Source organism: Nicotiana tabacum, chromosome 15 (genome assembly GCF_000715075.1).
Source record: "Nicotiana tabacum cultivar K326 chromosome 15, ASM71507v2, whole genome shotgun sequence".
Classification (NCBI taxonomy): domain Eukaryota; kingdom Viridiplantae; phylum Streptophyta; class Magnoliopsida; order Solanales; family Solanaceae; genus Nicotiana; species Nicotiana tabacum.
This window is the reverse complement of record NC_134094.1, coordinates 130083646-130098530: the sequence shown is the minus strand read 5'-3', so window position 1 is coordinate 130098530 and position 14885 is coordinate 130083646. Positions and strand designations below refer to the sequence as shown.

General features: G+C 35.2%; 2 protein-coding genes across 2 annotated transcripts; both read left to right on the top strand.

Annotated features, from left to right (window-relative positions):
* The first annotated feature begins 1681 nt into the window (after nt 1–1681).
* On the top strand, nt 1682–10880 carry LOC107828559 (protein arginine methyltransferase NDUFAF7 homolog, mitochondrial-like). Its single transcript, XM_016655896.2, has 14 exons — nt 1682–1875; nt 1992–2068; nt 2391–2502; nt 3212–3294; nt 3726–3791; nt 3961–4061; nt 6905–7023; nt 7107–7147; nt 7474–7559; nt 8031–8208; nt 8290–8406; nt 9468–9512; nt 9919–10050; nt 10140–10880. The coding sequence occupies exons 1-14, from the start codon at nt 1818–1820 to the stop codon at nt 10272–10274; spliced, it is 1350 nt and encodes a 449-aa protein (XP_016511382.1). The 5' UTR covers nt 1682–1817; the 3' UTR covers nt 10275–10880.
* An 880-nt stretch (nt 10881–11760) lies between these two features.
* Nucleotides 11761–14194, top strand: LOC107828560 (translation initiation factor IF-1, chloroplastic). The gene is made up of 2 exons (XM_016655897.2): nt 11761–11902; nt 13409–14194. The coding sequence occupies exon 2, from the start codon at nt 13462–13464 to the stop codon at nt 13930–13932; it is 471 nt and encodes a 156-aa protein (XP_016511383.1). The 5' UTR covers nt 11761–11902; nt 13409–13461; the 3' UTR covers nt 13933–14194.
* The last annotated feature ends 691 nt before the right edge of the window (nt 14195–14885 follow it).

The window sequence follows — 14885 nt, the reverse complement described above, 5'->3', positions numbered from 1 at the left end:
AGGAGGAGAAAACTTTCTGTAATTTGGATGATCACATGCAAAGTTTGAGCGAAGTTCTCTGCAATCCCAAAAAGCTTATTTACGTTCTCTGCACGCAAATAAGCTGCGCGAAGTTATCACATAAATAAGGAGCGTAGGTTTCAGCGAGGGGTATTTTCGTCCGGACGAGTAAAAGTTTATTAAAGCAGTGGCTAAAACTAAAGACATTTTAAACAGTAGCTTAAAAGTAAGTACATCTCTTATTACTGGCTAACTCTGTACTTCCCCCCTACTTTTTCCCGCAAAAGGTCTCCACAATTTCTAGTTGTGGAGTTGTGAAATTTTTCATTTTTTATTCGGATCAGCTTGTGCATATATTGACTATTCTATCTAATACTTGCTATTTCTCATCAATATAGGTATTGTACCCGTTATGACTTAAATGGAAAAAATTACCTATTGTCATTGTTTTTTGCACTCATTTCAGTAATGGCTAAGCTACCCTCAAGTGCAGTTGTAGGGTTGTAAAATTAATTTAACTCTTTCTTTTTCTAATATAGCTTAATGCTCCTTTTAATAAACCTTTAAATTGGATTATTTCAAAAGAACTACACCCAATTAGTGCCAAAACCTATCAAATGGTACGTCAAAATTCAAATGTTACAGCGAAGCCAGACTTGCCAATCATTAAACATGAGAAGTTTTATTGAGTGTGTGCCACAACTAACATTAGTTGTGAGACTCTTTTTTGTTTCACAAATTTGTGGATCCACAAATTACACTTTTGGGTCCACAAAATTGTGAGACAAAAAAAGCCCTCATACAACTAGTATCAGTTGTACGAGACACAAAATAAATTTTTTTATAATACATTGAGTGCAAGCATTAAATCCTGCTTTTTTGACATTGTACATATTAATACTGGTAAATAAAATCATTAAATTATTTCAAAAAAAAAAAAAGAACTCCACCAAGATCTCGTATGAAAAATAAGACCTAATTGGTTGCAACGTTCAAGTCGTTTGTAAGCCATATGGTTCAACTTTGAATGGTAAATTTTAGAGTTTATTAAACTCCAATGAAGAAGAATTCCAACTTCAATTAGCTAAAGAAATTCACCTCTCGAGGGTATGGTAAAATAGTAAAAGTTCATCTATACTCCATAAAAAGTTGATCGAGCTTGAAAATAAAAAATATTATATTCGACTTACTAAGGACATTGCCTTTGACAGGAGGGCGTGGAGGTTGAGAATTAGGATAGAACAGTAATAGGTAGTCAGACATTTTTCTGATCCTTACTGGTTGTTTAGGACTAGTCTGTTAGTATCTTGTCGTTATTCTTAGATTGCTAGTATTATTATTGTTTTCTTATTATTTTCCGCTTCAGTTTCCTAGTATCTTGTCATGATTACTGCTTGTAGCTATTAGTATCGCTATTGCTAGTGCTATTACTTTCTTACATCTATTTTTCTGTTATTATTTTTCTAGTTATTGTTGTTGATACTTAATTATTTTCTATTCATCCTCTCGGCTCTTTTGAAAATAGACTTTCTATCTCTCCAGATTAGGTGTATGTTTTGCACCCACACTATTCTATTCAGATCCATTTATGTAATTTTATTGGCTTTTGTTGTTGTTGTTGTTGTAAATGTCAAAATGGAATAAGTAGATATGGCTAGACACTATATTTTGAAGTGAAAAAATAAAAAAACAGAAGCAAATTCCTTAAACCCTCAAGAGCAACAAAACCCTCCAAATCAAACCTGAAACTCAAAATCATCAACAAAATAAAAAACTTTTCGAAACATCCTCAAATCCCCTCTTAATCTTCCATTATTATGGCCCCTCTATCGTTCTCTTCACGAAATCTCTTCTCCCTCTTCTACAAACCCAGAGGTTATTTCTCTCTCTTTAGCTCTGTAAACAATTTTTTCCATTCTTTTCTATTAATTTTCTTTTTATACTTAGAATTTCTTCAAGATTTTCTGACACTTACCTAATTTTATCTTCAGTGATTCCTTTTGAATTCTTGGGTCAGCATTCTTCAGCTTTGTTCTCTACTCACATTGTTGGGGACACACCAATTCTTGTAATTTCTCTAATTCTATTTATTACTATTTTTGTTGTTTATAAAATATGTGCATCTGGTATGCTGGAAAATATTTGTATTTTGGAAAATGATTTCATTTCTCTTACGATATTTGTAAAAGAAAATAACTTTGCTAATTTAGTGAAAATGTTCATATTTGTAAAAGGAAATGACTTTATTTTGGAGAAAACACTTTTTCAGTATTCAAGTTAACAAACAGTGAAAATGATTTCGGAAACGAATTATTTAAAGAAAGCCTTTTTTCTGGCATACCAAACACACCTTTGATTATGACTTATGTTCATTTCTTGGTGATTTGAAGGTTAGGGATTTTATTCACAAGTCATTGTATGATCCGAATGTCGGGTATTTCTCCCAGAAATCGGCATCAGTTGGAGTGCTTGATAGAAGCATTAAGTTCAATCAGCTCCAAGGTAATTTGTGTTTCTTCATCTATTTGTGAATTAATTGGGAATTCTTGAGTTGTAATGCGATGTAAGTTCTCAATGATACAAGGCAGATGCAACCAATCAATTTCTACACTTTAATCCTTTATTAATTGGAGTCAGCTATGTAATTCTGTGCATACATTTTGCTCTATTCAAGTGGAATTAAGAGGTTTTGTCATGGTTTGATTATTTTCTAAACGTCGTCAGGCTACAATACTCCTCCTTTATCTGAGTTTGGACTAGCTATGGGTGAATCGTCTCAGGGTTTTAATGTTATAGCAATCTTGACTATATTTGTCCAGCTGAAAAAGCATTTTGTCATACCTGTGTGTGAACTGAAAATAAGGAAGTAGGAGATATGAAATATTATGATGCATCCAAGGGTGTGGTTTAGTCGTCAATGAAGTGGGTTGAGAACTTGAAGTCTCAGGTTCAAATCCTAGTCGAGGCGAAAACACTAGGTGATTTCTTCATATCTGTCCAAGCCTTGGTGGACGGAGTTACCTGGTGGTACCTGTTGTTGGGAAAAGTACCAGGTATTCTGTTAAATTAATGGAGGTGCGCGTAAGATGGCCCGGACACCGTGGTTATAAAAAAAAGGAAATATGAAATATTATGATACTTTCAGTGGCATGATTGTAGAATAAAAAAGTTGTCCTTAGAAGATGGAAAATATGATTTTTGAATATTTTAGGTAGGAAAGCATACATGAAGCATTTGGATAAGATTTACAAGCAGAGCGACGTTTCATGGTTTACTCCAGTGGAGCTTTTTAAGGTAATATTACTATCTTTTGTCCTTCTAGATGTAATTGCTCTTTATATGTGAGAAATTATGTAGACTATTTCTTAGAATATTCTTGGAATGATTACTTATCATAATGGAAGCACAGAATAGTTACTTACCTTATTACTTAGACTCCAATATGAGGAGCCCCTCTTGTATATTGCCAACAACCAAAGAGTTTTTCTCTCTTTCTTCTTGTTTCACTGTTAAGCAAGTTATGGACTGAAACTATCTTGTCATGCATTCATTTGTTATGTTCCCCACAGTACTTTATTTTTAATTTATAGGCACTTTTAGTTCATGTAACCAGAAGTCAGAAAATTCATCAATATGGTTTTTTTTTTCACCGCCTTTTATTATTTACTATTCTGTATTCCAATTTACCTGTTAGTCGCAATCATGTTATATGGAATTCTCTGCAGCCTTGGTATGCCCATGGGATTGCTGAAGCCATTTTGCGTACTACAAACCTATCTGTTCCACTGAAAGTAAGTTCGTTAACATCTAGAGAATGTAGCTTCTTAGCTGCATACAATCTTTAATTGTCCACTGGAACTTATTAATATTCTTTTCTCTATTTTTCTTCTTAAAATTTTGACTTAATTGATCAATCATTCACTTGCTTTACATTTTGACCGTTTTTTTTTTTGGGTGTAGATATACGAAATAGGTGGTGGATCAGGAACCTGTGCGAAAGGCATCTTGGATTACATAAAATTAAATGCACCGACAAGAATTTATGATAATATCAGTTACACGTATGTGATAACGCTTTGCTTCACCTAATTGAGAATGCTGCAGATGATGAACTTGTTTGCATGGCCTTAGCGTTACATAGTAAAGCATTTTGTACAAATTAGTTATGAAATAATTTTGTTGAGGTACCTTAGCTAATTGATAATGTTTCACATTGGAGGTAAAAGGGCTCATAAAAGTCTTGCACTACTCCATTCACGGTGTTAAGGTTTTGGTCGAATGCTTAGATTCTTTCACATGGTGTTAGAGTAGACCTTTAGCAAGCACTTTTAAATGTAATTCTAAAATTCAACATTACTTATTAGATTTGCTAGGTTTTTTGAAGTAATATAACTTAGAAGTCTAACTCCTTAGATTTTGGGAAGATGATAGCAGGTCTGTGCTGTGGTGATATCAGTTCATGCCTTTTGTTAAAACATATTACAGTCAACTGTAGAGTTAAGCAAGAAATGACACTCAAGGGTGTAGCCTAGTGGTCAATGAAGTGGATGAAGAACCATGAGGTTTCAGATTCAAATCCTAGTGGAGACAAAGACACTAGGATATTTCTTCTCATCTGTCTAAGCTTTGGTGTATAGAGTTATCCAGAACCTGTACTGGTGGGAGATAGTAGGTAACTGGTGGAGTTAGTCGAGGTACGTACAAACTGGCCGGACACCACCGTTGTAAAAAAAAAGAGTTAAGCAAGAAATGATGCATCTCAAGTACTTGAATATCATATTAAACTGAAATGTTGAAGTTCTTTCTATTTTCCTGATATCAACATGACACGTCAAAGTAAAATACATGTTATATATGTTTCTCATCAATTAAGAAATTTCAAAACCCCCTGGTAAATTGAATAAGTGATGCTGAATACATATCAAAAGTGTAAACATAAAATGATTATATCTTCTTATCGTTACAACAAGAAATGATTTATAGAAGGTGATAATTTTAATCAATGTTATCAAAGGCGCGCTTAAGCCTTGAAGTGAAGCTCAAAACATGTTGAACGCTTCGCCTCGCTTAGCAAGTGCTTCATTGTTGTTATCAAGGTTCTAAGGCATACTTTTCCTTGCCCATGAGCGTTATCCTGAAGATGCGATACTAAACAATTGATATTTCGTTTTATCGTAAATTTTCTTCAATTTCTTTGTCCATATATCTGGTATTCATGCTTATAGATATTAGTCTTGGACTACTGATCACGTCCAACTCTAGTCCTAGATAGGATAAGCGGTCGCTGCAAATATAATCTGGTCTAAGAGTCTGGAGTCGAATCCCACAGAGAACTAAGGCTTCGCTATAATTATTAAGTATCACTAAGAAGACAAGTTCGGACAATTTCTAAGTTATAACTATTAAGATTATTATGTCTAACTAATTAACTAACAAATTAAAGTAGTAAATTAACAACTAGAGATACTAAGGGTTGGAGAAAAGATTAAGGAGGTCTAGAATTATGATTTCCCCAATTGTTGGAATCCTTCCCGCTACATTTTATATAATTTCGTCTAAGTATTCTCTACCGATCGTGAGTACTTAGGGTGTCGTAGCTCTCTCTCGAGAAACTACCACAATGTACTAGACGTATTCTCTCGAACTACGCTAGCTGACCTTAATTCACCGCTCACTACGCTCGCATCAATGTTTCGTTATCTCTAATCCTGCCTTTAAACCCTCCGTATTGATCTCTCACATACGTTAGGAGTGATGTTAGGAGTGATGTTGTTCAACAACTACCTAAATATGTATCATCTCTCAAGCAATACACACTAAATAAGCACAGTCAATTGATGGCCATTCAATCAACAACAATAAACACGTAGTTGAACAAGTAGAGAAATCCAACGACTCAATTATATAAAAACGTAATAAGAATTCATCCTACAAAAGGTTCCATCAAAACCCTAGATAACAAATTAGCTATTCATAATAGTATGCAAAAGTACAATACTATAATTCATAAGCAATAATGGAAATAAAAAGAAGAAAGTGAAAAACTCGTAGAAGAATTTTCCGCCTTGCTCCTAGCGTGTTCTTGCCTCCTTAGATTTAATCCCCTCTCAAAAACGTCCCACCCTTCTTAGACATATTTAAGGAGTATTTATAGGCTAGGGTTGAAGTCCTTGAGTCCAAATCCGGGTCAGTCTTTTAATCCGCGATTTTTGATCATCGGGCTATAGACCTCGCGAGGCCAGGCTTATAGCGCGGTCAACCTGGCTACAAAGCTGGCTACGCCTGGCCTGCAGCGCGGTCAAGCTGGCTATAGAGTTAGCTATGCTTGGCCTTGTAGCACGGTAAAGTTGGCTACAAAGCTGGCTACGCTTGGCCTGTAGCACAACTTGGGTACTTGGTGTTATTTTGCATCTTTTCTTGCGTTTTCGTCTTCTTTTCGTGCAACTTTCATTCGACTCTTTCTTCCGATGCTCCTACACATAAAACAACATAATTTAGCTCAAATGTTGCACAATCGATCACTAAACCAACAAAATATAGGGCGAGTAATGTACTAAAAGTATAACATTTTGGCCAAACATCAACTACACATACATATTTATAGTTTTTCTTCATTTGCACGTGAAGCCCACGCTTTATTTGCGCTTACAGCCCCAACAGACCTTAGAGCTTTTTTGCGCTTTTCACCTTTGATAACACTTATTTTAATATTAACCTTACACGTTGATAAGGGTGTCTGTGAGTTTCAAACACGTTTTGAGCAAATTGTTTTGCTTCAGAAGTGTCAGATAGCAGTGCGACATAGCATATGCTGTTCCTCTTCTTTTATCGTTGTTCTCTGTGCAGGCTCTTCATTCAATCATTTCATAAAGAACTACTAAATCTCCTTTTCTCTTGAGTACAGTTCGGTTGAAATCAGTTCCTCACTTGCAGCGAAACAGATTCAAACTGTTGGCGAAGTTGATAGCCACTTATCCAAGTTTAGAGTAGAGTGTCGTGATGCTGCGGACATGAGTGGATGGGGTATGATGCTGTTAATTATCTGACCCTGTTTTTTATTTAAAGGTTAATATATTTTGCACACTGAAGTTATCTTGTTGAAGCAGGAGATGTGAATGAACAACCTTGTTGGGTTATCATGTTAGAGGTATGGCTACTTTCTCTATTTCTTCTGTCTGTAATGTTCTTCTCTAGGAAGATATGGTGTGTTTTGAAATTGACGACTGGCTTCCTTACTTGGTTTATGAAGCTCAATCATGATGAGAGAAATTGGGTAGTTGGTGAAAACTTGACTCCTCTTAAAATGCCGATTACAAATATATGGCATGCTCCTATGAGCACTTTACAAATTCTACACGAATGCAATTCCAATTCTTGTATCTTGGTTTCTGCAATACCATTAAACTGCGGGCCTGAAAGGTTCTGTCATAAACTTTATTCATCGAGCTTATTAACGATCGAGTAATCTTTTAGGTGCTTGACAATCTTCCGCATGATCTCATTTACTCTGAGAATCAAATTTCGCCATGGACGGAAGTGTGGGTTGAAAGCAAAGAAGGGTAATTCACTTTATACTGTTGAAACAACATATTGATGTTTGTACTCTGGAATTTTTTTTCCTGCTGAGCAAATTTTACATTTTTGACTGGTATGTTTCTTCAACAGTATATAGGTGGATAGCCTTATGAATGTTGCTAACAATGTAGTATTTGCACAAGCATAGTTATCTTTGCCTTTTGGTTGATAAATCCTGAGAACTAGTAATAGAAGTAGCAGTAAGTATTGTTTTCTTTTCTTCATAAGGATTTCTTATACCACTCCACTCCTAAAAAATATGGAAAATAGGAAAACTACACAAAGAAGTAAGAGAAGATAAGAGAGATATTTTTGCTTTATAGCGGGATTTAGCTTAATATTGAATCATTTCGGATTGGTGATTTTGTCCATTAGTAGTAGGTATGAATATGATGGCCAAGCAAGATTGTCAAATCTGCATATAATGCTAAAACACACCTGTCTTCTTTTAACAGGGAAAAACTCTCAGAGTTGTATAGGCCAATTCAAGACTCCTTAATCAAATCTTGCATGGAGATCATAGATATGCCTGATGCTACAACGGGTGGGAGCAGGGTTTCTTCAGCGATGAAAAGTATTTGGGCAAAAGTGTTTCCTAAGCCAAGATGGTGTTGGCTTCCCACTGGTTGCTTGGTAATAATTCTGCAATGTTGATTGAGCTCTTTCCTCAGTTTAGATTAACATATTCATGCAGTGCTACTTCCTAAAATTCAGAAACTTCTAGAAGTTTTACATGGAGCTTTACCGAAGATGTCTTTAATTGCTTCCGATTTCAGTTATCTACCTGATGTTAAAATTCCTGGTGAAAGAGCTCCTCTGGTTTCAACCAAGGTACATTTTACTTTTTCTCCATATGCCATTGATTTTCTGCGCTTCGTTGTAGCCTCTTTCGATCTTTGATTAATACTTGTAATACTAAAACATCTTAGTCAAATTAGTTTATCAATCAAGACAAGGGTGTATGTTTTGGACTCCTAAACCCTCTAACAATTAGAAAAAAAAGAAAAATTACTAAAAGTAGAAGAAACTGCACATACCCTCATATATGAATACATAGCATAGCTTTAATTTGGAAGTTGGAGAAAATTTTGAGCAAATAAGACGTCAAGAATACGTGGCACTAGAAGTGATGCAAGAATAAATAGGAAGCCATGGTAGGAGCCTGTAGATCCATCATTTCTCCTATTCTATAGGCTTGATAACTCAGAAATCTCTGACAGTTGTGCACCATTTGTAACTCGGTGAGTAATGGGCCCCGCCCTTCTACCCTTCTCCACTTAAACACTAGGTTTTTTGCCTGTGGTGGGGTTCAGAACCTGTGACATGCGCCTAACCTATACATCACAAGCTACGCTCTTACCATTAGACCAAAGCCCAAGAGCAACTTGGTTTTATCAATAAATTTAAATCAAATAGCTGGTCCGGTTTATAGATGTCCTTGTGCAGAACCTGGATATTCTTTTAAAACCTTAAACTGACAAAAAAGTCATGCTCTTACATTTTTGTGTTCTAATGGTTAAATTAGTGAGTCGCAAGGCAAGTTTGGTTGGGTGGTGGTTGTTGTGTCGGAACTGTTTCACTATTCTTCAGCCCTTCTGAAAGCATGTAGGTTACAAATTTACCTGTTAACTATTGAGATTGAAAAAGAAAAGATTGGTATCAGAAGAACCAATGTGAGTGTTGATTGCAATTTTCATGTACGTGCATCTCCACTTGATTTATTTTCTAGCACTTACCCTTTTCTTGCAAAATGTCACATGGGATAATATAATCCTCTGTCATCTTAAACGGCAAGTTGCTTTATGTATTTTCTCTTTTTAGGCATTTTTATGATAACAAGTTAACATAATTTTTATAAATTCATTTACCTTTTTCATATTAAATAAATGCAGAAAGATGGCAGCAGCTCTGATTACAACAGTTATTTGGATGCAAAGGTGATCCGATCCTTATCTTTTGTATTCCTCCCTGGATTTTATCATGAAATGTTGTTTATAGAGGTATTTGTATGTTGGACTTTCACTCCAGCAGAGAGAGTACTTTGTTTTTTATTTCAGCCTAGATTATATATAAATGCTCTTGGACCGGAAAATAAGTAAGAAACCACTTATTTTCCAGGAAAACACATTTTCCGTGGAAAATAATTTCCTTCATACCAAACACGCCCTAAGCTACCACTGCATGTACTTGTTATCTGAATAATTGTTTTATTAACTTATGTAGGAGTTGTGTTTGTATTTGATGTTTCGATCATTATGCTCTTGAACATGTGAAACTTTGAATATCTATTGTGTAACAACATCTGTACTTGGCCGAAATGTTTTATATTTTTTTTATTTGCAGGGGGACGCCGACATATTCTTTCCTACAGATTTTTTGCTCTTGGAACAGATGGATCATTACTGTTCTGGGTGGATGAAGCTGCAAAAAGATGACACGTCATTGAAGCGGGGAAAGAAAAGACGTACTCTTTCGGTAAGTCCTACTCTTCAGCTGTGAGAAACCAAAGTTCCCTTATGTATTTTTTGTTGGTATATATTCATTCATGTAAAAAATTGTTGTAGCTCGGTACAGCAGCGTTCATGGAAGAATTTGGTCTCCCAACAAAGACGAGAACTAAAGATGGATATAACCCTCTCCTTGATGACTTCAAGAACACCAAATTTTATTTGAGCGTTCCTACACATAACATCAAATAGACTATTCCCTTTTCCTCTTCTATAGCAAGGGCGTCGAGGAGACATGCTACACAGTGTAGAGAGGACACTTCTCAGTGTGGCTTAAATTGATAAAACATAGTATTGTACAAGCTTGAGTTGAGCATCTGTAACAAAGTCTAAAGAGGCTGGAGTTACAAAGTTTGTGAAGTTCTTTTATAGCAAAGGGAGCCTGTTTGATCAGATTAAGAATGTTTGTGGTTCTTGATTTCGGGTAGGGGTGTCAAATGGACGGGTCAATGACTGGCCCAACCTTAGGCGGGTTGAACAGGTTAAATGGGTTTGGGTTCAAACTGCCACCCCTAGTTTCGAACGATGGTATTCAAGAGCTGAGAGTTGTGGAAGACATTGATATTCTTTATGTTTCAGATTCTTTAGAGTTACTGCTACATTATTGTGATATGAGTTGGGGTAAGTTCTTTAGTCAAAATAAATGTGATGAAAGTATGAAAATTTAAAACATGACTACAGATCAGAGAGTTCTTTGTAACAGGAATTCTAGCACTGGCAAGGTGGTTTTTTTTTCTCTCCCTATATTGTCCTATCTACAGGATATAATGAGAATCTTATGTTCTTTTATTTTTCTAAGATTTTGTTTTATAGGACCCTTTCAAGCTGGTCTAATCAATTTTGTTTTAGATTTTGGTCTATCAAACCAGTTGCTTAATGTAAGCATTGTGGAAAGAATGTCCCAACCAGGCATTGTAATTTTAATTTTTAATATTTAAAAAATTTAAATTATTTTTAAATATCAACAGAGGAATAGAAAAACTATTTCCTCTAACATCAATCAGAAGGAAGATTCATTAGATTATGTGCATATGAGATGTTTACTATCAAATCATTATTAAGCATGTGCTTCTTAATAGCCAGCATAAACATAATCAAGTTTCTAGCAATTTTTATTTTCTATCTAATTATGGTAAATTCAAAATTAGCTAATTTGAGATTAAAATAAAATGAAGTATTTAAATTTTTTTTTGGTCATTTTGAAAAGAAAAAAATGTCATAACTAGTGAGTTTACTCATTTAATTGTTAATTTTAATAAGTAAAATAAACTATTTCTTCTTTTAAAGAAAGAGAGCACATAAAAGATATATTTTATACAGGTAAATACACTATTATTTTTAATGAGAGGTCTCGAATTTGAATCATAAGAATGAAGTTACCTTTGTTAGGAAACACTGATGTGTTATTTTTCGATGCAAATTCAGATGAGTCACTGCCCAAAGTACCATATACTATAGGTGAAAAAAGGAAAATCTAATAAATAAATAAGTATAAAAGATATTGTTTTTTTCCCCTTCTTTTGAAGGGATAAATAGAATCCTCTTCTGGAAATGACCATTGAGTTATAGTACCTCTCTTATCCGAATATAAAGACGCGCTCACTAATTTAGTGTGTGAGATTGAAAACAGTGAGAGTATACTCTCTCTCACCGGCGCCGGAAATTATATTCAACGGTGAGTAGGTGGTTTCGAGTCTATTTTTTGCAGATAAGGACCTCAAGTTTCTTGAAGTGTCAAGTTTTGCTAGTCTTCTTCGGCAAAGCTGGTACTACTTGCTGCCCCTTTTTCATCGGCAGTTTTTCTCCGGCGTAATTGAGTTGTAAGCTCTCTCTCTCTATCTCTCTTAATTTGGAATTTTGCAATTTTAGTTTATTTATCAGGTTACTATTTGATTTATGCTTAAAATGACAGACTATGAATATCCACATCTTTTAGAAATGAATATATGATTTATGTACTGAGACTTATAGGGTTTTTACACTATCAGGTTAAATTGACTTACAACGATAGAGTAACTTTTTGTAAACAAGAAAATAGAATAATAACATAGTATAACAGATTAAATTGTCATTGATAGTGTAAAAATTATTTACGGTGTCAATGTATATAACTTAAATCCTTTAGAGATTTGAAAGGTGAAAACTTTAAACATGAAAAGTTGGGGAGCTGCCACTTCTTAACCGCCCTTGCGAGTTCTGATGGTAGTCCAAGCTGAGGTGATAATGTTCACACTAGATATGGTGCAGGGGAGCTAGAAAAATCTTGTTGCAATATGTAATAACGGTGAAAGAGTGAGCAGCGATGGGCACTTTATTCTTGAAATGTTTTTACCACAGTGTTACATTTGATGAGTTTAACCGACTTGGTTGTATTCGAGGGAATAGCTTCACTTATTCTATGTGCCAAAGTAGCTTTGGACATGTAAGGAGATGCAGAATTTAGCAAAGTTGAATTAAGAATAATGAAGCTCGAAAACAAAACAGGCTTAAAATTTTGTGACACTATTTTGTGGCGTCTTGAGTCTCTTGCTTCACGGTTGTTATTTTTTAAATGACATCATTTTAACTAAGGTAAAATACCAACTTAACAATGTGTGGTTTCATTTACTTTTATTGTTTTTGCTTATTCATTTTAGCCTTTTCTTTTTTGTCTGTCTTTTACTTTTACTTTTACTTTTCTCCTCCCTCTCCCCAATTGGCACCCATCAAATATGTGTTTGGGGTAGAAATTTGACAAAGGAAGACGAGGATAGAAAGGGAGATTAACAAACCACTAGTATGGTTTCATGTGGGACTTTTGGGTTGCAATGATGATTGGAGGTTGGACCGTGGAGCTGAATTGAAGCTGTCGGAGTGGGATGACATAATGGGCTGATAGAGCTAAAGGAGAAAGGAGGAGGGGAAGAGCAGTAGCAGCAACAATAGCATAAGTAGACATAGAAACGTGAGGAAAAAACGTGAAGCAAAATGTATGTAACTGAAGCATGACTAGAAGAAAAGAAGAATTGTTTGGTGGATTTGTGAGTTGGTAGACTGCCAGCTGTAATGCAGTTGAAATTGGCAGTTGGGAGTGGACGTGAAGACCTGAAGGTACTAGAAGAAGAAGAGGAGAGAATGAATAGAAGGGGTGAAGTGGCATTTTATTTTATTATCTCAGTTTCCAATTTGGTTCAAATTCTGTTGCAGAAACATGCCAAAGTAGTGAAAGCTTAAGTTTTGAGTTCATTCTAAAAGACTAAAGAAGTTCATTGTTTGTCTAATTTGTGGATTGCATTCATATTTTCGTCTTATTTAACTTAATTTTGTTGTCTTTTGTATGTTTTTAGATCGCTGTGTTTCTGAGTTCGTGATCGTGCACCATAGACTAGCTCTCGCTACAATGGCATCTCTCTCATGGTGGAATCCTGCTCCTGCCACGACTGCAATGGCAGCTTGTTCTCCAACTCCAACATCCTGTAAAACCTCTAACTCATTAGCACTGCCGCGCTCTGTGTTTGTCAGCAAGCAAGCAAAGTTAATGAAACAAGCCAATGGTCTTTTGGTTATAACACAGCAACAGTCAAAGAAGAAGAATCATTCATTCACCAATTCCAGAAGGAATACCAGCATTCAGTGTCTCTCACAGGAACAGAAATGGACTCATGAAGGTTCCATTACCGAATCGCTCCCCAATGGCATGTTTAGGGTCAAATTGGATAATGCAGATGTCGTTCTGGGATACATTTCTGGGAAGATACGAAAGAATTTCATACGGTTGTTGCCAGGCGACAGAGTCAAAATTGAAGTAAGTCGGTATGATTCCACTAAAGGACGCATCATTTATCGTCTCCGCGGTGGCCGAGAAGGCTAGGACTCAAGTGGTGGTGGAAGGCTATTTTGTAAGTGACCATGTTTGCTGATGAACCAACATTCACCTGTTCCTATCCTTGCTTATGAGAAGATAACCTAGAATGTATATTCATATACTTGGATATTCATAGGCATTTACTTTTGTTCTTGATGTTTATGTTTTGATAGTAAACCAAGTTTGGAAAAGCAAAACTTGTGCATCTTTTTGGCTATTTTCTTGATTATTTTATTCAGAAACATGCTCATTATTTTGAGTCTAAAAATGTAGTACCTCTTTATGTTGCTGTAGGACTACTATTGTATAAGTAGAACAAATACAATAATTTAGTATCCATAACATGTGAATTTCGAATAACCTATCCATTCAAAACTAATGAAAAATTCTTGGAAAAAACAAATTAAGGCCTGTAATCGAAATTCTATGGAAGTAGTACTGCAAAAGCAATTACAACATTGACTAAGAAGATGATATAGAGGAAAGTTTCTCATTCCAAACATCATGGAGCACGAGGAAATATCTCAGCCCTTTAAGGTATCCTTGAAGTTTCTTTACTATAGCCTCTCTATTTGTCAGTTCAAAACTTGGTCTATGTAAGAGATTGGAACATCTCATTTGGAAGTCTTTGCACCATGAGATCATCAGATACACAAACATAATCTTTTATCAAAATGCCTTTATCACTTTTTCATTTTTATAAATAAGTTGTGCAAGTGTTGTCTTTCCTTGGCCTGACATTCCAACTATGCTTATTACAGATAAACTTGTTTCATTATTTGAGCTAGTTAACATGCTCACTAAAACATTTTAGAGTTCAATTTTCTGAGAGAGGCTTTGCTAAGTTGAATAACACAAGAAGCAGAATAAAGCAATACCTCAAATATTGCTATTTTCCCCAAATATAAATAAATTGCTGTCAAATATATGACAAACTGTCACTGTGTTGTAAATTGTTC

Coding starts and splice junctions, on each gene's coding strand:
- LOC107828559 (XM_016655896.2), top strand. CDS start 1,818: ATGGCCCCTCTATCGTTCTCTTCACGAAATCTCTTCTCCCTCTTCTAC. Junction 3,295..3,725: donor CTCCAGTGGAGCTTTTTAAG/GTAATATTACTA, acceptor AATTCTCTGCAG/CCTTGGTATGCCCATGGGAT. Junction 8,209..8,289: donor GGCTTCCCACTGGTTGCTTG/GTAATAATTCTG, acceptor CCTAAAATTCAG/AAACTTCTAGAAGTTTTACA.
- LOC107828560 (XM_016655897.2), top strand. CDS start 13,462: ATGGCATCTCTCTCATGGTGGAATCCTGCTCCTGCCACGACTGCAATG.